Here is a 21,891-nt window from a genome sequence, read left to right on the forward strand (position 1 = left end):
AAGGTAAAATCAGTACTTTCAGAGCAAAGACTAACTTATTTCTGACAACTCTGGTAACTGCTCAAAAAAGTGAGGCTGTGATTGTGTAAAGCTGTCTGCTAGCTAAAGACATTAAATTCAGATCGAGTTCAGGAAATAGCTTGTTGGAGAGAGGAAAACTGAGGCTTCACTTGATTTAACCTCTTTTTTTTTTTCTAGAAACGGTTTATTTTCTGTCAACGTTATTTCCGTTTTGTGTTTGAGTCTGTGGAAGAACAGTTTAAGCCCACTCAGAAGTTGCTCCTACCCGTTCAGTGGCCAGAGCACTGGGGGCCGCAGACAGTCCTCGCTGGCGGCTGAGGCTCGGTCTCCAGTGGGGAACTGCTGGGTGGGCACAGAGGGCACCTGCGCCTTCAGACCCGTCTGTGACCTCGGGTGCAGTAGCACTGAGTTTGGGAGCTGGAGCAGGCCATTCGCCCTGAAAGTCCCCCTCGGTCACAGCCTTCCCAGGAGCTGCCTGCGCTCCCTTTCCGTCTCTTCCGGAAGTGGAGATGGGGCTGATATCCCAGAGATGATTGCGGGAGATGGTGCCGCGCATGCGCAGGCCATTCCGGGCCAGCGTCCACCACGTCAGCCCCCCGAGTGGGCTCCCCTGTTGTTGTCCCGGTATGGTAGCAGTGTCCACAGGGCGCAGAGGAGAGTCTGTGTCGCACGGGGCGATAGTGGGCGGGTTCACATAAAAGCCTCTGTGAGAGGCCGGTGGTGAGCCCTGGGAACGGTAGCCGCCAGAAGCCGTGGCTCGTGAAAGGCTGCCCGGATCCGGTTAGTGAAGGTTCCAGCAGTGAGGTGGTCAGTAATAGGAGTGGCCCTGGTGGCAGCAGCAAACTTCAGCCCAGCTTGCTGGCCAGTGTTCCTGGAGGATACGATGCTGGAATCAGCCGGTGTACAACGGCAGCAATGGCACAAGCTGCTGGAAGAAGCGTCTCCCCTGTTCTCCTCAGATTTATGAGGTAGATGCCATCAGTTTTGCTTTTGTAGATGATTGTTCCATTTGGAAATCAAGGTTGTTGCCAACTAAGTGGGTTCCTGCTGCAAGAAATTTGAGGACAGCCTCCTCCTTCGTTTACAGAACGTCAGAGACTCAGGGCATTGTGAAAATTTCCCTTTAAGTTGCCACAGAAACTCAGAGGAGATATATGGATCCCTTTCTGGGTAGCATAGAAAAACTAACCCCTTCTAACTTGTAAATCAGAAGGCACTTTCTAGAAAATTTTGCAAAGATTTTTTTCTACATTTGACCCTTGAACAACACAGGTTTGAACCTGTGTGGATCTGCTTATACATGGATTTTTTTCAATAGTAAATACTGTAGTATTATCTGATCTGTGGTTGGTTGAATATGCTGACAGGGAAATGTGGATACTGAAGAATAGCAGATACTGGGGAACAATGTATATGGAGGGCTGACTATAATTTATATGCAGATTTTCCACTGAGGGCTGGCTGGGCACCTCTAGCTCCCGGGTTGTTAAAGAGTCAACTGTACATATTACAACTTTGACTAGATGCAGTCAGTGTTGTTTAGATAGACATAGTAACTTTATAGTGGAAGATTTCTGTTTTTTAAAGTTTACTTATTTATTTTAAATTTATTTAAAAATTTTTTTGGGGTGCATTGGGTCTTTGTCGCTGCACGCGGGCTTTCTCTCTGGTTGCTGCGAGCAGGGGTTACTCTTCGTTGAGGTGCGTAGGCTTCTCGTTATAGTGGCTTCTCTTGTTGTGGAGCATGAGCTCTAGGCGTGTGGGCTTCAGTAGTTGTGGCACATGGGCTCAGTAGTTGTGGCACGCGAGCTCTAGAGCGCAGGCTCAGTAGTTGTGGCGCACGGGCTTAGTTGCTCCACGGCATGTGGGATCTTCCCGGACCAGGGCTCAAACCTGTGTACCCAGCATTGGCAGGCAGATTCTTAACTACTGTGCCACCAGGGAAGCCCCTGGAAGATTTCTTGTCAGTAAAATCATAGTGTTTATTTTGAAGGACTGGATTTAAATCTGAGGACTGTCTTTATTTCTCAATTGTCTCAACTGTTAATCGGGAATATTACCTACCTCATGGGCTTTTTGTAAGAATTTTAAAAAGTAATACTGTTAGGTACTGGGAACAGTGTCTGACACATAGTGAGCACTCAATAAATGTTAGATATTGTTACCTATCTACTGTCTATGAATATCTCTACCTTAAACCTCAAGGTAACAGGCAAGCTTCTTGCAGGGAGGAATAAAACTACATTTGTGTCTCCAAACAAACAACAAGAGATATTGCTTTTAAGTATATTTTTCTTAGCAGCTTGCAGATAGCAATAGCTGTTATGAAGCTCATACTCAAGGTCTGTGCTTGTTTCAAAGAAAGCTCACCATGTGTTGGGAGCTTGGCAGATGACTCAGTTCTGATTCCTTTTATGTCCACTTTCTCTCATTTTTCTTCTAAAATGCACAAGCAGCACAGCATCAATTTCTCTCTTCTCCTCCATCTCCCTCTCTTCCCCTTCTCCTCCCCCCACACTCCTTTTCCTTCAACACACGCACACAAGGATACACACCAGTTTCGTTTTATTTATTTTTTTAATCCCCAAAGGATTCACAGAGCAGTCTGTTTGCAGCTGCCGTGTTTTCCACTGGTTAAATTGGCAGTTACCTACTGTGTGGAGTTGCTAGGAGAAGGTGAATAAGCATGATTACAGCATCATCGTTGTACATATTTTTCAATAACAACCTGTGGAGCTCGGTGGTCTGTCTTCTGTACGGCTCTTATGTTATTTTCTCATTGTTGTCATTAGTATTTGTTGAATTTATTGTTAGAGCCTGGTATATTTTTAACTCTTGGTTCCAGATCAATTAGGAGACAAAAACCTTGGCATTTAAAACAGCCACTTTTTTCTCAGGGCGGTGCTGCTGATACTGTTTCCTACCATCTGTTTTCTTATTACATCCTGCCCTCCTTCCATTGGTAGAGAGGAATTCAGCTTCTTCTGGTGTGCTAAAGTCATTCACGTTTCTCTTGTGCATAATAGATCTCAGAAACTGTAGGAATTCTGATGTACTTCAGTGCACAGAGCAGTAACAAATGAGCTGCTTTGGGGGAGAGCTGGAGCGCTCAGTCGGTCAGTAGTACAGTAGCAGGCTCACATGTGTCGATTGTTTCTGTGAGGTCAGAGGATGTGTTTATACTGCTGTCTGCTTGAAGGGAGGTGATGCGGTGAGCAGTGGATATGCCTGTCAAAGTCAATAGCAATTCTGGCAGAAGCTGCCGTCAGCTTTGTAAATCTGCAATGTTTTGATAGATAAGAGATACTACTGTATAACTGTTTTAAGATTTGTAGTGGACTGAGGAATGCTTGTTCTAGCTACTGAAACTGACTAACTGTATTGCCCTAGGAGTATCATCATGGGGTCTACTGCTACAGAAACTGAAGAATTGGAAAACACCACTTTTAAGTATCTCATAGGAGAACAGACTGAAAAAATGTGGCAACGCCTGAAAGGAATGTGAGTAAGCTCTTTGCTTGGTCTGTGTTTTTATCCACCTCTCTGACCAAAAAAATTTTGACTATTAACATGATGAGTTGTTGGTACTTTCTGACTTTGTGGATTAGTGTTTCCTTTAGAAAGATTTTCTTTAAAAAAAAAATAAAACGTGTCAATCTTAGCTAACAACTTGCTTGAAGGATGTATAGTTCTTTTGCACAGGTATGTTTTATGTAAAGTAAGGTAACTCCCTGAGAATTCACTTCACTATTAGACTACATGGCTTCTTTTAGACATTCTGTATGTGTTACTTAGATATGTGGCTTAGATATGCAGAAAAGTAATTATAAAAGCTGCTTGTCTGGGTACTTGCAGAAATAAAATTTGTCTCAGGTAAAAAGACAGATTACTACTAATATTTATTTGTGATTAGATTTTGAATAAAAAGGACAGGATTAATATGATAATAAATAACTATACTCCATTGTGCTTATTCCTTATGTCTTAATAATATTTTTTTAAGAAAAAAATGTTTATGTGGTAAAATTACTAGCAGCATACCAAACTTGCTTGAGAATTTTGGCTTAAATTAACCAATTCACTTCTAAGAGTACAGAATAGCTCATGGTGTAAACTAGACTTTAGTAAGATGGGTCAAGAAGTGTGCTTATGTCAAGCATGAAATGTTAAGTACCTGAGTCAAACTTTAATTGCAGTACTGTTTACCTTGCTGTTTAAACAGCATCTAGGTTTATTTCTGTGTATGTAACTAGTTCCTGTTTAGTGTTCCAGCACACTATGTTTACATGCTTTATTTTAATTATGTCATAATTTTAAAATCAGATTTAATTTTTTAAAATATGAAATATGAATATTTACAGGCCATTGCAATTGCTTAGTATGTTTGCAGACTTCAAATGAAAATATGTTTGCTTTTCTATAATAATAGCTAAAGGAATCCTATACCATGAGAAACACAGGTTTTCTAGGATTTGTATTTCTAATGTTGTATACACATATTATTGTATAAAATGCAACATTTGAGTAAATTTAGTGTTGCTGTTTATCAAAATCTATGATTTTTTTTAAAAGAAAAATGATATCAAACTTTGTTAGGTAAAAATTCCTTCTACTTTCTTCCGTTTGAATATATTCAATGATGTTTATATAATTAGTGTTCTCTGTATATTTTCTTATACTTGAAGTAATACATGGCATTACAGTGCACTGGTTTAAGAGCACACTAATAATGCAAACAACGTTTACCAGAGAATAACTTTTAAAAAGGAAGCCATCTTTACATCATTTGAATGAATTAGAGAAATATGTTTACAAGATTCATTGAAGATTTAGAAATCACAGTTTTTTGTAAAGGTGGTTCTCTAGGGAAACAAATAATCCTATAAAAGCAAATAACAGCTTACAAAATTAATCAGCATAGATGAAAATTAAACATTGGCAGTCATCAGCTGATTTGTATCCTAACCTAATGAGTGGATGAACATCTGTACCGGAAAAATTATATTTCATATTACAACCTATTTTAGATTTTTTCCCTTTAGCAGGACAGGATGGTTCTGGTTTGTTTGTTTTGTTCAGTTTGTCTTTGTTCTCTTTTTCTGCAGTTATTTGAATGTATGAAGATGTATGGTAGTGAGTGTATGCATATGTCTTTAAAAAATTTGAAAAGTGAATTTGTGTTTACCTAACATTTTACAGCAAAGTTATCCAACTTTCACACAATCAGTTGATCTCAAAGATCAACTGTCATATTTTTTCAGGAGAGAGTGATAGAGTCATTTAGCAGTAGAGCTTCATGACAATATTCAACATGGATGTAGGATATAATTATATATGTACCTATATAAATTTTGAATTGTGTCTATATAGCACCACTGAATGACCACATAGAGACACTGAATGACCAAATTACTGATAACTAGGTTTTTTAAAATAATTATTGCTAAACTGATGGAAATGACTGATTGCTTTTGCATTAAAGCAAGAAAGAATTTTCATTTTGGTACTACTATTTTAACTTGTACTTGAAGACATTTCCAGTATTCTAGGTTCAGAATTGTCAAAACAAGAAGCTCTAAATCTAAAATCTGCATGACTAATGACACCCAAATTGTTTAATTATGGTCTTTTGTGTAGTCTAAATTCAAAGAAATGATATGAGGGACTCCCTATTCCATTGCTGAGATTGTCTTGCCTATTTAAAATCTTATATTGATTCAAACAGAATTTTAGCTTATCAAAATGTCTAGTGCTAGAATTCCACTTTTAAGTAATGGCAATTAAAATCATGTTACTCATGAAAGCTATTAAATAATTTTCTTAGTTTGGCAAAAAAGACTCAATGAAGGCCTTTAAATACTTGTTTGGAAAGTGATTTTTTCATCTTTAACTGCAAACTTTACAAATGCATTTATTTATTTCAACAGGATATTGAAATAAGTACATTTTTGAGGTTAAATAAAAATAGAGACAAAGGTTAAAGTAAAATAAGATTTATTCCAGTATACCTTAAAAATGGAAAACATGAACCACTACTGGTAGATATTTACAGAAAATATTTTATAGGCATTTTCATATAACATTATATTTTAGAACACTTTTTTTCAGTCCATAGAAGTAATTTTTATATTTTGTAGCACATGTGAAAATGTTGGTAAACTAATTAAAATATCAGTTCTTCTCTATCATTTTGTTGATTTCTTTCATTGAACTTTTAAATCTCCTTCATATAATATTTAATCAAGACAGCATATTCAGTAATGTGCTAAGAAATCTCTTATTCATTTGTGGGAACAAAGGTAAAACAGTTTTCTCTTCCCATTTCTGATGTAGACTTATATGCTTTGTTCTATTAATTTTCTTTTTATAGTTACGGCTCTTTTCTTTAGCTTTCTTCAATCCATCTTCTACCACTAATTTGTCACTCAGTATGACAATTTAGATTCTACACAATGACTCACCATGTCTGATGGTAGAAATGTTAGCAAATGACTATGGCATCATGTCCTTCATAAACTATATTTAAAAAGAATCATATACTTGTCCATAAGTTACCAACCATTTAGGATTTGGAAAACACTTCCGATTTCTTTTGCCATCTTGAAACCTGATGAAATTTCTGGTTCAGAAGTTTCCTGTGACTCTGGGACCTATACTACTTCCTACATCCTGAGAACATTTGTCTAACACTAGTCTTGCAAAGATTGTTAAGTTTATTGATTTCCATGAAGAAAGTTGATTTGAAGATTTTATATTTGTTTTCATTTATACATAGTAGTTTTTTTCAATTTAAAAAGAATCTTTTTTCATGTCATGATACTGGTTTTTGGTCTTTAAGTGTAAAAAGGGCTCTTCCACTGTGGAGTTTTTAAAAAATCAAATATGTTTTAAAACATTGGTACTGCTCTTTCCCGTCAGTGCTACTGTTCTAAGAATTTGATCTAAGAGGTTATAGCATTTCCAGAAAACTGTGATGAAGTTAAAATTCCAGTGAAAACCACAAGGTGTTAGAGTAAAACTAAATCAGAGTGTTATCCTACTCAGTTTTTCAACAAAAAAGAGGAGAGTTTGAACTGCTCAAAACCATAAACTATTGACAAAAAAGTGAGACTCACCACTCCATAGTACTTACTGCCAGTACCTTCAGTTTTTATAGATGTAAGACTATGAGAATTTCGCTGTTAGAACCTAATGTAATATGATAATTGATTTTATATGTAGAGACACATACCTCTTTATCTCTCCTAATCCATACAAATATACAGATTTTAAGATCTGGAATTGTGAATACAACAGTGGAAAGACTTAAACTTCTTTTCTCATTTTTTTCTCTTTGATTGTTGGTATACATGATCTTCAGTAGTAGAAGAATAAAATGTAGAGGAGTAGAAAGTGCAGGAGAAAGCAGAAACCCTATAACTAATTTCAATTAGCTGTTATTTTAGAGGGCAATGTGTTATACGGTTCTCTCTGATGAAGTAGCCCAAAACTTTATCACCAGGAAGATGTAGCAGAAATACATATTTAGAACAAAAATTGGCAAAAGGTAAAATGACAGGCGTTATTAGCACCATATTACAAACTAGAATTATACTTTAGGATGGAGCAACATTATAGATTAGAAGCAAATAAATCTGATCCTTTTACTCTCCTGCTTCAAACCTTTAAAGGTTTCTAGTGCCCTCCCTTCAAAGTTCAGCATCCATATGTATAAAATAGATAACTAATAAGAAACTGCTGTATAAAAAAATAAAATTAAAAAAAAATTAACAAAAGCCAGACAAACAAAAAAACAAAGTTCAGCATCCTTCCCAGGTCTCACCATACCTGTTCAACTTTTGGAGCCTGCTCTCATGCCTCTTCCTCTGTGGCCCCCTCCCACCCAAACCCAGGGTTGCACAGAAGAAATGCTACTTACTTCCCATCTGCCTTTGCTCATTTTTTTCTCTCTTCCAGAGGGAACCACTCCTTTCTCCTCTCTCAGTCAGAGTTGCTCTTGCTTCTCATGAGGCTTTTAGAGATGTGTGGGGATGTTTCTGGTTGTTTCAGTGCCTGAGAGTGTTTCTGTATTCAGTGGACAGCAAGGTCCAGGCATGATAACTGTCCTCCAGAGCTTAGGACATTCTCTTATCAGGAAGAATTGTCCTACTAAAAATTCTAATTGAGAGCCTATTAAATGCTCAAAGATCTCTTCTTAAATTTCACTTGCAAAAGAAATCCTTCCTGACCTTCCATACTAGATTAGTTTCCTATATTTGGCTCATTAAGTAACCTGGGCTTCCCTTTTCATAACAAAATCTACCTTCCCCACAAGCTACTGAGAAAAAGAGCTATGTTCGCTGTGTTTGCTTGTGGGTCTCCAGCCCGTAGCATAATAACTGGCATATTGGACATAATGCAATAAATACTGTTAAATCAATCCATCAATGAATAAAATTCTGAATCTTATAGTGGGTCTAACTACAAAATTAGAAGGTCAGTCAGGCTGTCAATATAGGGCCTAAAGCCAGGTTGGAGGAGTGGCAATAGATTCATAGCTGGAATAGGGATAAAGAAGATGGAAGGAAATAATGTTTGCTTATCGTCTACTTGTTGTCAGAACTTTCCAGATATAACATATCTGTATTCTCATTTACTCTTTTCAATGATTTCAAGAGGTGAGTATCCTAAGTTGGTTAAACATCCAGTGTCTGATGGAACTTGGATTTAAATACAGATCAACCTAGTTCTAAACCTCTTATTCATCTTGCTCCCCAAATAAAAAAAACACAAAAGAGGACATTCTCACAATGGTTACCTAGAAAGATCACCACAAAAGGATCTAGAGTGGTGCTTCTTAAAACTTAGTCCATGAGCCTTATGGTAGGCAGACTAATTGACCCCAAGAGATGTCCATGTCCTAATCCCCAGAACCTGTGAAAATGTTACCTTATATGCCAAAGGGGAATTAAGGAGGCAGATGGAGTTAAGGTTGCTAATCAGCTGACCTTAAAATAATGGAGATTTGTCTAGATTATCCAAATGAGCCCATGTAATCACAAGCATTCTTAAAAATGGAAGAAGGAGGCAGAAGGAGGTCACAGTGCCATGATGTGAGAAGGACTCAACTTGTCTTTGCCAACATCAAAGGTGGAGGAAACAGGCTATAAGCCAAGGAATGTGGGAACCTCTAGAAGCTTGAAAAGGAAAGAAAACAGAATCTCTCTCTAGAGCCTCTAAAAAGAATGTATCCCTACCAACACCTTGATTTTAGCTCAGTGAAACTTGCATCAAATTTCTGACCCATGGAACTGAAGATAATACATTTGTGTTGTTTCAAGCTACTCAGTTTGTGGTACATTTGTTGCAGTAGCAATAAGAAACTAATACATTTCTCCTGTAACAGAATAGTAAGAGTATTTAACCAACATGGCCACTCCTATCCTCTCCCAACACACACATACACTCTCACTCACACCCACATACACACACACAGACACAGACATGATGCCTAGAGGTGGGGCCCAGCCTAGGTCACTCTATGGCACACTGGAGTTAGATACTCATTATCCTTAGCCATTAAATAACTCACTGTCCTCCATCTAACCCTGGATTACATGCCCAGAACCCCATTTTTTTTTACCAAGCTCTGATATTGAAAATATATAGTGGATTCATTTCAAATGTCAAAGAATGTTTATGCTATCTTTCTTGGAAATTGCTGATAAATCTCAGTCTCTGTTCTCATATGGATGTGTATGTGACTCTTCTGATGGATTAATAAGGCAAATCAGTTTAAAAAAATCAGTTTTTTAGTCATAAAACTGATTTGAAGAAAAGCATCTCACAAAACCTATATTGGTATACAGATATAATATTAATATAAATCTCAGTTCTTGCATAACATTATGTTATGCTTTCTAGAATGGACATTGTTGAGATGAAATACCTTAGAGATGAAGAAATTGAACTTGGAAACAGTCAGATATTTTCTAATACCATCTATCATTTAATGAGTGACTGTGGAAAAGTTATTAGCTTTTCTGTGAAATCCAATTATTTCATTCGTTATTCATTCAGTCATACTTACTGATTGTGTAGTATGTCAGGTACTATTGTAGGCACAGGAACTTACATTCTAGAGGAAACAAATGACCAAAAAGTAAATGACAAAAAATAAGTTAAAATGGAGTAAGAAGTGACCTGAAAAAATGTGCTAGGTCATGTGATCAAGAGTCACTTGGAGAAGGTATTTTGGCTAGTCAGGGATGACTTCTCTCAGGAGGAGTTGAGACAGACTCCTGTCCTTCATTAGATCTTGGGATGAGAGAGAGGCTAAGGAATGTCACATAATCTTTGCCCAAGTTCAGAATTAAGTGAAGGACAGATATAGGAGTCCAGTAGATGGAGATAAAATGTCAGCTTTATTGAAAGACTAAATTTATAGTGGAGAGTAAGGTTTTTGGTTTGCAGCTAAATAAGCCAAAACATCTCTGAATTCAACTTACTCCCCCAAACTGTAGACTTCCCCAAACAGGGACAAAGTCTGTTCTCCTAAATTTACCTCATAACCTCTGGTAGATGAGATATGCTTTCTACAAGGAGAATATCCCTTCCACGCCCCTTGAAGAGGACAGCTTACATACCAAAGTCTAATTCCTTCTCCACAATTCACCAACCAAATGTTGCTTCTCCTCCTCTGTGAAAGAATATGAGAAGTGGCAAAGAGAGGCCAGGAAGGCTTTTCCAATGGAAGGTCCGTCCACTTAGAAGGAAGCATTAGGATCTGGGAATCTGGATGTTGCCAGAGTCAAGATAGTGAAAATTAAATAAAATAATGTATTTAAGAAATATAACTCAGTACCTGGCGCATAGTAAGCTCTTAAAACATTGTAATTATTAATATTCCCATAATCTTGTCCATTCTTACATGTATTCCAACTCTGCTGTTTAACAGCTATATGGTAAGTTGATTCATTTTTCAATGTCTTGGCTTCTTAACTGAAAATGGGAATAATATCCTTACCAATCTCATAGGTGTTGGGAATATTAAATGAATTAATGCTTATAAACTGCTAAGAACAGTGTCTAGAATTCAAGTAATACTAGCAATATCATTATTATTACTGATAATACATGCAGAAGCAGAATTCTATTTTTTTTTCAGGTAATTTTCTTAGAATCAGTAGACAGAGCAGGATTGTCAACATGAGAAAAGAAGGCTTTCTTTTAGCTCAGTGGAAGTGGTCTCACCAAAATCCCCAGGTTTCTCTTTACCAGAACAGTTATACTCAAGGATTTACCTTTCCCTGAGGCAAGAGTGTGTTATGTGGGAAGAGAGAGCTGAGGAAGAGAAGTGGGCTGGCCTTGAGAGTTTCACTGATAGAAGAATTACCTTGATGGATTCAGTGTCTTTTGTTCAGCGTCTTGTAGTGGTCTTAGAATGGATTTTATGTCTCTGTAATCGTGTATGACCTAGGGCTAATCTAATTTCCTGAGTCACTCCGGCTTGAAAATCATTTGTTAGGTTTTTTTCTTATCCCTGTCTAGGTCGGGTTCATAAGAGAGTTGATTTCCAAGTAATTGTTGTCATGTGCCATGGTCATTCCTTTTGTCAATTCATTATAGAAAATACCAAATCGCCATTATGTTATTAGATTTTGTCCTTTATTCTAACATATTTCAGTCAGTTAATCAAATGTAAATATTTGAGCAAGTCTGATTCCCATCCGAAAGGACTGTACTGTAAGCCATTTGGATATGAAAGGAACTGTTCATTAGCATCGTTAAACAAATGATAGTGTTAAGGGCTTATGAGAATCCTAGTATTTCACATACCTGATCTGAACAAGTATTGGGCACGTATAACTATTTATTGTTAAGAAAGGACATAAAAATTATAACAGGTTATTAGAGGCATATAAATGAAACATTTTGACTCTTTTGATTCCTCCTTTAGGCTACAACTTCTTGAGGTTGTTTAAAGAGATTATATTCTACTTAATATCTTATAAAATATTTAAAAACAAATTTTTATTAAATAGACCCAGAAAATGCTCAAAGCAAATAATTTCTGGTAGGTAAAATTTTGATATTTGTAGCTGTTCAAGTAAGTTTATAAAGAGTCATGAAAAAGCACCACTGTCTACAGGGCGGCAAAACAGAGGTCAACCTGAATTAAACTCTGCATAATCATGGAGAATCAAAGGATTCTTGGAATTTTCTACATGAATCAGGTCCTTAATAACTTAGAAGAAAATCACAATGGACTTCTTATCAGCAAAGCAACAGTATGATGACTCTGGTCCACTTAAAACTGGACTTTCTAAGACTTGGTTGAAAATAAACAGCATTTGGAGCAAGCTAAGAAAAAACTGAATGACTTGGGCATCAATCATGTTTTTGATTAGCTTAAGCTATTTAAAATCACCTTATAATTGCATAGTAGTAATCACACCTTTTAATTCTTTTATGCCTTATTCTTTCTAAAATATTTTTCTTTTGATGTGTATGGTTCAGCATAATTATCCTGTTTTTCTGATGAGAAAACTGAGCCCCAAAGACATTAAATAACTTGACTAATGTTCCCCTGTTAGTAGGGGGAGAGCCAGATTCCTAGGCCCATAGCTATTCCCTTGAACACTGACTTAGATAATTCTATTTAACACTCGAGACTCACTATAAAACCTGACATTTCAGGAGTTAAAAACTGCTCTCTTATTTTGATTTTCCACAATCCTGCCATCTGTTTGCCTAATTCTGCATACTCAAAGATGAATACTAAGGGGAGTTATCTCTTGGCATATGCTTTAGATGTCAGAAACTCCCTAGTTTTATTTCTTTCCTTTTCTAGGACATGCACTACCATTACCCCTTTAATTAATTTATTTAAACAATGATCCTAGCTAGAATTTGCAAAGGAATTTGACTTTTCCTAAACTCTCTTGCCCCTTTGGAGTTTGGACACTTACAAAATTATTCTAATTTATTTGGCCTTTAGTATGCCAAACAACAGAGAAAAATAATGCTGCACAGTAGAAATGTCTGGATGTCTGTCCCTGAAGATTTTTATTTACCAATGAGAATAAAGACAGGAGTTTTAATGATTAAAACAAGGTGTTTTATTCTTGCTGTGCTTTCTCTTCTTTTCATGTTATAACAGATTTTAAGCATATGATAAGGGTCTTTTTTAAAGTAAAGTGAGCATTTCTCCTTTTGTTTATTTTAGAAAAATCATCTAAATGGAGTTTATTCTACTTTATTGCCAGCAGAGAATATAAACTCCTTAAAGGCGTGCAGTATTTTCCTCATCATTTCTTAGTCTGTATTTGGAAATGGTTACTAGATGGGTTAAAGAGCTCTTATGAACTCTAAGAACTCTCAAAATCTTCAGTACCTCCTACTGGTCCCAGTATGAAAAAGTGTCTTTATATGTGTGACCCTCTTGATATTTCATCCCCTAGCAAATCTCTGCTTTAATATCTCAAGTTTTCCAAGGAGCCCTCTATTTTCCAAAAATTCTTTTATGCTGTTATTTACTGTTGCAATACGTCCCAATTTGTTCATGACTTCCTGCATCCACTCTTGGATAATCCCTCCCATACTGACTCTGAGCTTGGCTAGAATGTTGGCTAACTTGCTTTGGCCAATGGGATGTTAGCAAATGTGACACAAGCGAAGGCTTGGGAAGGGCTTATGTATTGGGGTTTACTCTCTCCTGCTGCTCTCTGGAACCCCCATACCAATAGTGAAAGAAGCCTGGTTAAGCCTACTGGAGGATGAGAATGTGGAGCAGATATAAACCATTCCAGCTGAGACCCCTCTAGACCAACCAGACCATCAGCCACCAGACATGTGAGTGAGGTCGTCCTGGATTATCCAGCTTCCTCAAAATCATGACAAAATAGTAAATGTTTATTGTTTTCGGCTACTGAGTTGCAAGATGGTTTGTTACACACAAAATAATGCCAACTGATATAAGTTCTTAGCCTCTAAATTTTTCATATAGTTCTTCTCTGGCTTCCACAGTTTTTTGCCATTAACACTCTTCTTCTCTCCCTCATCGTCTCCTATCATTTATTTCTTTTACCCAATCAAAAATTAGGAAATATTTCAAAGATTATAAAAATGAAAAGTGAGATCCCTATTTTCAGAAAGTCAGTCCAATAAAATTCTCTTCCACATTATTTCCACAAGTAACAATATCAGTGGTACATACCCACTTACAGTATTTCTTGCAAAACATGATCACTCAGTAGCTTGTATATTGAAGTTGTGTTGCTCTTAGGTTTCTTTAAACAAATATAATTTTCCACCAAATAGAAGAGAAACATAGAATAAGGCAGGGAAACTGCATAGTTTCATAAGAGAAGATGGTTCATATCCTGTTACCCTGGCAACAGGCACTGGGAAGGCCACGGCTCCCCACACATCCTGTTGCCCTGACAACAGGTCAGGCAGGGCATGGGAAGGCCCAGTTTCCACTCTTCTAGGCCTTTTCTTTTCAAACACAAAGAAAAAGGAGAAAGGGATTTTGCATCTTGTTCCTCCCCACCTACATATTTCTTCTATTATCTGAATCACTCCAGTATAAGATTATCTTTCCAGATGTAGGAGAGCGTAAGGAAATAGTGACCTCAATTTTTACATTCATAAGCTCTGAAACATTTGCTAATTTTTGATTGGGTCAAAGGAGTAAATGATAGGAAAAAAAGAAGAGGGAGGGAATCAAAGTAGTAGAGAATAAATTGAATATATTGTGGAAACCAGATCAGTAGTATACAAATAATGTAGCAGTAAAGGCTTTAAATTCTATAAAACAGAAGTCTTCAACTTCTGTAAACCAGATTCTATTAAAAAAAATTTTTTTTTGTAAACCAGATTCTTATTGGTGAAGAGAAAAGTGTCAAAAATCTTCTCTCAGAAAACAGGAAAAGGGATTTGTGGAGAAAAGATTTTGAATTTAAATTGAGCGAAAAAGGAACTGTAGGCTGGTGAAGAGGAAGTATCTTTAGGAGACTATAACCAAGTTAAAATTGAATTTCTAGAAGACCAGGTGGGAAAGTTGGAGCCTAATCAGAATATCACTAGAATCCATGAAAAAACACTCAAGACTGTATGAGACTAGATAAGGTGACTCTTCTAGGTACTCTAATTGCACTTCATGTATTATTATTATTATTGTCCATTGAATTTTCTGCCTTCTAGGTTACCTTCTTACTTCCCTAGAGGTAACAAGAGGGGACAGGTAGCATCCATTTGCCATTTGTTTAGTATCGTATCCTCAGTACCTAGAATAGTACACTGCATAAAGTAAGAACTTAAAACTGTCTCACTATAAAACCAGTAACTAGGCAGTGTGTAACAGCTTTACATTTGAGTGGTACAGCTAGTAAAGCTATATAATTCAGCAGCAACATTAATTCAGGTTGGAAGGTCAAGAAGATTTTATGGACCAGTAGAGATTATTGGGGATGTGACTATATGACAGACAAAACAAAAAATAAAAGATAAACCTTGTAATATGGAACTTAGAATCTCAGAGGATGGTTGTGAGGGATAAAATAATGCAGTCAAAGTGCCCAAACCCTGTGCCTGGCACAAAATAAGTATCTGCAATTGTAAATTAGTTTTGTGGCACAACTATGTGTAAGACAGTGTGTTTGTTTTTGCCCATTCCTCTGCCAAATATAGACTGAGATAAAAGTTGACCCTAATAACTGTCTGATGGGTAGAGACAGAGGAGATTCAACATTGAGTGAGCTTCCTACTCCAAAATTCTAATTTCTTAAGTTCTATACCAGTCGTATCCTAGGAAAACTCAAATTTCTGTTTTGTTATGTAGTTGAATAGTTGGGATTATATTGAGAACATCTTTCAGTGATTAGCAAGTATTCTGTGTTCACATGGCCTTGTGGCCCAGAACTCTTGGTGAGTGAAGATCGCTGTGTATCCTGTGAGAGTTAGTTGCCTGCTGAAGCTTCCAAACTGTAATGAGTCAGACAAATGGAGATAAGATGACCAAACTTGTAGGAGATCAGGTTAAATACTTTATATTAGCTTCTGGGCTGCAGGTACTTGTCTGCTACTGAGTTGAAGAAGACTGACTAATCCTTTCTTTGTACAGTTCCTCAAAGAGAAACTTTGCAAGGTAGTCTTGAAATGTCACAATGTGATTGAGCAATTTTAACAGTTTTTGAGGTTTATTTTTACCAGACATTCAAGTCCAAGGTGTGTGACAAGGCTTGAAGTAAAGTCATAATTTTCAAGCTGTCATTTAATATTTGTGTTCTCTGACTTCATCCTTCATGTGAATCATATTTCAATTCAGGATAAATATTTGCAAAAATTGTATAAAAATGTGTATCAAAAGATGCCTCTAAGAGCAAACCTGTCTACCATTAATGGAGTCATGAATTAAGGAGAGATCAGTATACTTCATGACTGAGAATATTCCAAAATGGAATTCACAACCAAACTATTAATATACAGTTTAAAGGATTAAACTATACCTGGCATTAGTCCTCAAATGACTTTATTATATATACTTTCCCTCTGTTTTACGTAAGGCATTATAACAAATTTTTTGATTTGTTACCAAAATTGTTTTAGTTTTCTAAATAAAAAATGATCAAATACAATGCTAAAAATTATTTTGTTTACCATTATTCTGATATTTCTTTGATTTATGTCTATAATTAGCATAACGTCCATGTTCTGTTGTTAGACAAGTTGGTTGATCCACTGATAGCTATAGCACATGGAGAATAAGAAATAACATGGAATCACTTTAGAGCATTTTGGAATTAGAAACACGTTGCCAATCTTAGTTCCCTAGAAAGAGGAAATGTTTAAGTTCAGAAATAAGGAATTAAGAAAATCCTCTCCCTGATAAACTTAAATTGTTTTGCTAAGTGTATGTCTTATGGGTATAAAAGTAAACACTGATTTACACAGTGTGAGTCAAACTACGGTAATCTTACTTAGTCATTGGTTAGAACTATATTAAGAATGGGAGTCATTAAGAAATAAAGTTGTAGCTTAAATTCGTCAGGACTGTACTGACACTTGTAAAAATATTGAGGTGCTTTGGAAAGTAGGACTAGCATTGTTTCATTAACCCAATCCAGCTGACTTGTTAATACAATTTAATTTATTTATTCATTCAATGACTATTCATCATGGGGCACACAGAGAGTTCCAGCATCATTCTAGGCACCAGGGATACAATGATAAACAATACAGTCATGACCTCTATCTTCATGGAATTACAGTTTGATAGTGAGGATGGATGATAGACAAGCAAACAAAAACTATGCAATGTAATTTGAATAAAAGCAAATAGAATAAGATGGCAATGTGTCTGGGAGGTTCAGATATGGCTACTTAGAAGAGCGGTCAGGGAAGGGCTTCCATGACAGCGACTCATGAAGAGGGACCTTAATGAAGTGAGGAGTTAACTATGCCAAGACCTGAAATAATGGCATCCCAGACAGAGGGAACCAAGGGCACAGCCCCCAAGGCAGGATGCATGTGGAGTGTTGGAGGAAAAACAAGACCAGGAGGCCTGGATCACAGCGGGTGAGGGAAAGAGTGAAAGAATTGTGTGTGGAGAGAAAGGCAGAAGCCAGATCATCTAAGACCCAACAGGTCATGATAAGAAAGTAGGATTTTATTCTGAGCCTGGTAGAGAGCTCTTGGAGCTTTGAAGAAGTGAAGTGGAGTGTTAAGACTTAGGTTTTAAGAGGAATTCTCTGGTCATTTTGTGGAAACTAACACTGAGGAGGGGGAAGGCAGGGAAGAACAAGATTGGAAATAGGAGGATATGTTAAGAGATTATGGCAGTTGTCCAGTTGGAGAATTGGTAGCTTTGGTGACACTGGTACTTATGGAATTGGTAAGAAGTATTTAGATTTAGGACATATTTAAAATTCAAACTGGTAGGACTCATGATGAATTGGATGTGGGAGTGTAAGTTTTGAAAAGAATGAGATATAACGCCTTATTTTGTGCGTGTGTGTATGTGTGATCCTGAACAACTGGGTCTATGGTCTCCTTTGTCTGAAATCCTTGGGCCCAAATGTGACCTGAATTCATAACTTTTCAGATTTTAAAAACGTAGTAAGGTGCCTATTCCAAAAATTACTAAATATTCCCAGTGGGATGTAGGGTACCTCCCAATGAATATTTCTGCAACAAAACATGTAAATATTCACTTAATAAAGACAAAAATGGTCTGTATTCAGTTCAGGTTTTGGTGCCAAATGAGTTCAGGTCAGATCAGATTTTACTGCCAAATGAAAATGTCTGGTTTTTAGAGCCTTAGGATTCTCATAGCTGTGGATAAGGGATTATTAACCTGTTCCATTTCCTGAAATGGGGAAGTTGGTGGTGAAAACAAAAAGCTCTTTTGGATCCATGAATTTTGAGATGCCTATTAGGCACTCAAGTGGCCTTACAAATAAATAAACAGCTGGACAAATGAGAAGTCAAGGCTGAAAATATAAATTTGGGAGTCATCAATATATGGATATATTTAAAGGTGCTAAATGAGATCATCTAGGGAGTTAAAATTGGTATAAATGAGAAGAGAATCAAAGGTTGAGCCCTCAGCCACCCCAATATTTAAAGGTTGGGAGAGAAGACAGTAAAGGAGACTGAGGAGTAGCCATTATGCCATGGCATCTTGGAAGTCAAGGGAAGACTTTTTTAAGAAAGTCAGTGTCAAATGTCAAATGTTGCTGAGAGGTCATGTAACATGAACTGTGCCTTGACTACTGGTTTTTGCATTGTAAAGGTCTTTGGCAATCTTGGCAAAACACTCTCAGTGAAGTGGTAGGACAAAATCCTAACAGGACTGGGTAGAAGAGAAGACGAGGTGGAGAAGTGGGGGCAGCATGCACAGTTAACTCTTTAAAAAATTTTCTATAAAGGCGATCATAGGGGTAGGGTGATAGCTAGAGGGGGGGGTTAAGGGTAAAGGAGTTTATGAAATGTAGAAGATATTCTTAGAGGATTATGATGGGAATGATGATAGAAATGATTTTGTAGAGAGTGAGAAATCAATGGAGAGAGAGATCTCCAGCCGCTTGAGTAGGTGAGAGGTAAGGATTGCTTAAGTGCAGAGATTGGATCTAGGAGCAAGCGTGGCTTATCCATGGCAACAGAAGGGAAGGCCATGTTTGGGAACATTTGCAAGTAGGTAGGTGTAAACATGGTGATGGTCCTCTCTGCTTACTTTATTTCCTCAGTGAAATGAAATAAGAGGCTATTTGCAGAGACTGAGAAGGGGAGAGAGGGAGTGGAGATCCGAGGAGAACATATGAAACAATCACCTCAGAAAGCAGCGTGACTAAGGTGGAATTGACAGGCAGTGCTGAGCATCCACTTCAATGGTATATTTAAAGTGGGATCAGTCTGCATCCCTGTGTCCTTTTTTTCCCTGCTACATTCAGTTTAGCTGCTTCCATGCAGGGTCAGTGCAGATGCAGAACTGGGTTTACAGAGTTCTTATTTTGTCAGAAAATGTAAATGCAATAGATGAAGAAGGGGGAGCTGGTGTTGAGGGCCTCTTCAAGGTTAAAGGTAAGGGGAGAGATAAGGGCATGGGGAGAATGCTGGCCAGTGAAAAAGTGGATAAGATCAGCAGATTGGATGTAGAGAAAGGGATAATGAATTTCTGGAATGAGATGCTAGGATCAGTGAACTTTTTCTCTTCTCAAAGACACAAAATGATGTAATAAACACACATTATGTGTAGACAAGCCTATACAAGAAATACAATTTATGAAATGAATCTATGGTAGGTAATTTTATTTTCCCCCTTTTTACAGAAGTCTGCTGTGAGTTCCTTTACATTTTGTTACTAGGCTTTCTCTTCAAAACAGAAGAGGCTGTTAGGAGTGTGGCCATTCCTGCAAAGAAAACAAAGCTGGCAGATCTAATTTTAGGTTGCTTTTCCTTGACAACAGCCTTTTAAATATTGCTTATACAACAATAAAAATTGGCTCCGCAAATTAATGAGACTGCATTTGGTCAAGGAAGTTCAATTCCCTTTTACACTTGAACTCTTCACAGTGTCATGAGAACACATAATAGGGCTTTCTCTTCAGCTTGCTTCAGTGACTGAAGTTTTACTGTTTATGGTGTTCTTGGTGGTGGATGACAAATTTCAATATATGTGTCAGTAAAACAGGCCAAGCATGCAATGAAGGACTGCTGTGAAATATGGTTTTAACCACAAGGATATGGAGATTGTTTCACTACATAAGTGTTGTTGTTCCTCTTTACATTAATGGTAGCTTAGGTGGCCTAAATAATTCAGACTTTAAGTTCCCCCTTAAGAGCCAAATCATGTTGTGAGTCTGTATATGCTGAGTGAGCAACTACTTGTCTTTTCCTTTGATGATTTTATTACCAAGAGTGAAGCTTGCTTGGTTTAAATTTTATAATAAAGCCATCACACATTAAATAATGATATTTAATTATGTACTTTGGTAAAAATGCAACTTCCATTCAGTAACTATACATAATATTGTGCTGACCAGGTGTAAAGTGAATTAAAAGTCATTGTTTCTTTTGATTTTTATTTATTTATTTATTTGTTTATTTATTTATGGCCGTGCCGCATGGCTTGTGGGATCTTAGTTCCCCAACCAGAGATCGAACCTGGCCCCAGCATTGAAAGCGCCGAGTCCTAACCACTGGACTGCCGGGGAATTCCCTTTTGATTTTTATTACGATGTCATTATATATAGAATTTGGTGGGTCATGGTATTAAAGATTTATAAGACTTCAATATAAAGGTCACTTGTGGATAGATTTTATGTTCACTTTTCCCAGGAAATTGAATCTTCTGGTTTTGTGAAATAAACTAATTTGGGGATACTCATATGTGAGTATTTGAAAATTATTCTTCTGAAGTGGTTGCTGTATTTTCTATTTGGCATTTCAGGGTTGATCTTATTTGAAGTTTGGTACCATGTTGCTTACCCTAAAGTAATTCTTAAAATTCTTGGATCCCTGGTGGGATGTCCCCATAGGTAATGCTGTGCATTTTATGGTTGGAAAATTGACTTTCCTTCTCAGCTCACAGAGATCTTCCCTCCTGATTTTCCTCCTTTTGTGGACTGGCCTGAACAGGATCTGAGACTACGTAACTCCTGGTTATTCTGCCATCAAAGCTGTACTTGAATGTCTAAAAATGCCAGTCATATGCTTTGACTGGGTCTTCAGAGAAATATAAATTTGGCTTCCTTGGTACTTATCCTGTACGTTGTATAACACTTCTACTTTCAAACATTAATTCTCATTTTTATTAAAGTAATAAAGTAATACCATAAGACAGTGAAAACAGAAGTTTTCTTCCCTACCCCTTGATACTACTCAGGTCTGCTTCCTGAGACATCGACTTTCATCTTTTAATTCTTTCTTCCTATAAATCATCCATGTTTTAAAATAATAATTTTATGTAGTTGTTTCTGGATTTATCTATTTTGAGCATTACCTGCCGACTTCATATAGCAGTGGATGAAAATTTAGCACTCTTAGACCAACTTCTAACCACTCCCCACTTGACTTATTCTCCCATCATTCTCCTACTGTGGTTCTATTACCATTCCAGTGAATCAATATTTGGTGTTCATAGTTTATGATTGAATTGTCTTTACTCCTGAGCCAAGAAATGAGATGTGAATATATTTCCTGTAGACTACAACCCTTTGTTTTTTCTTGGAATTAATAATTATTTCATCTTAGTTGTTAGTTTGTTGGCCTCAATTACTGCATAACTATCACTAATTCTTTCCAATTCATAAAGAGAGGTTATAAGACACTCTTCAATATATTTCCTACATTTCCAAGCACATCATGTGCTTTTTCTGTCCCACTCTT

The 21,891-nt window shown here is 36.9% G+C and overlaps 1 protein-coding gene and 1 pseudogene across 9 annotated transcripts in view; one reads left to right on the forward strand and one right to left on the reverse strand.

The window, feature by feature from the left end:
- Nucleotides 1-259: 259 nt before the first annotated feature.
- On the reverse strand, nt 260-3,042 carry LOC115851086 (small ribosomal subunit protein uS2-like; annotated as a pseudogene).
- Nucleotides 2,585-21,891, forward strand: part of PDE1A (phosphodiesterase 1A) — a 350,907-nt gene continuing 331,600 nt past the window's right edge. For 5 of the 9 annotated variants that reach the window (XR_009564587.1, XM_060302179.1, XM_060302174.1 and 2 more), the window contains exons 1-2: nt 2,752-2,775; nt 3,412-3,522. Coding sequence is in view for 8 of the 9 variants with exons in the window: in XM_060302179.1 (XP_060158162.1) it covers nt 3,422-3,522 (101 nt within the window). In the remaining variant the exon portion in view is untranslated. Of the gene's footprint in view, nt 2,698-2,751; nt 2,776-2,985; nt 3,233-3,411; nt 3,523-21,891 lie in introns of those variants that run through there. The other 4 variants (XM_060302177.1, XM_060302178.1, XM_060302176.1 and 1 more) reach the window with 4 other exon arrangements.

The sequence above is a fragment of the Globicephala melas genome, chromosome 7 (genome assembly GCF_963455315.2).
Source record: "Globicephala melas chromosome 7, mGloMel1.2, whole genome shotgun sequence".
Lineage (NCBI taxonomy): Eukaryota > Metazoa > Chordata > Mammalia > Artiodactyla > Delphinidae > Globicephala > Globicephala melas.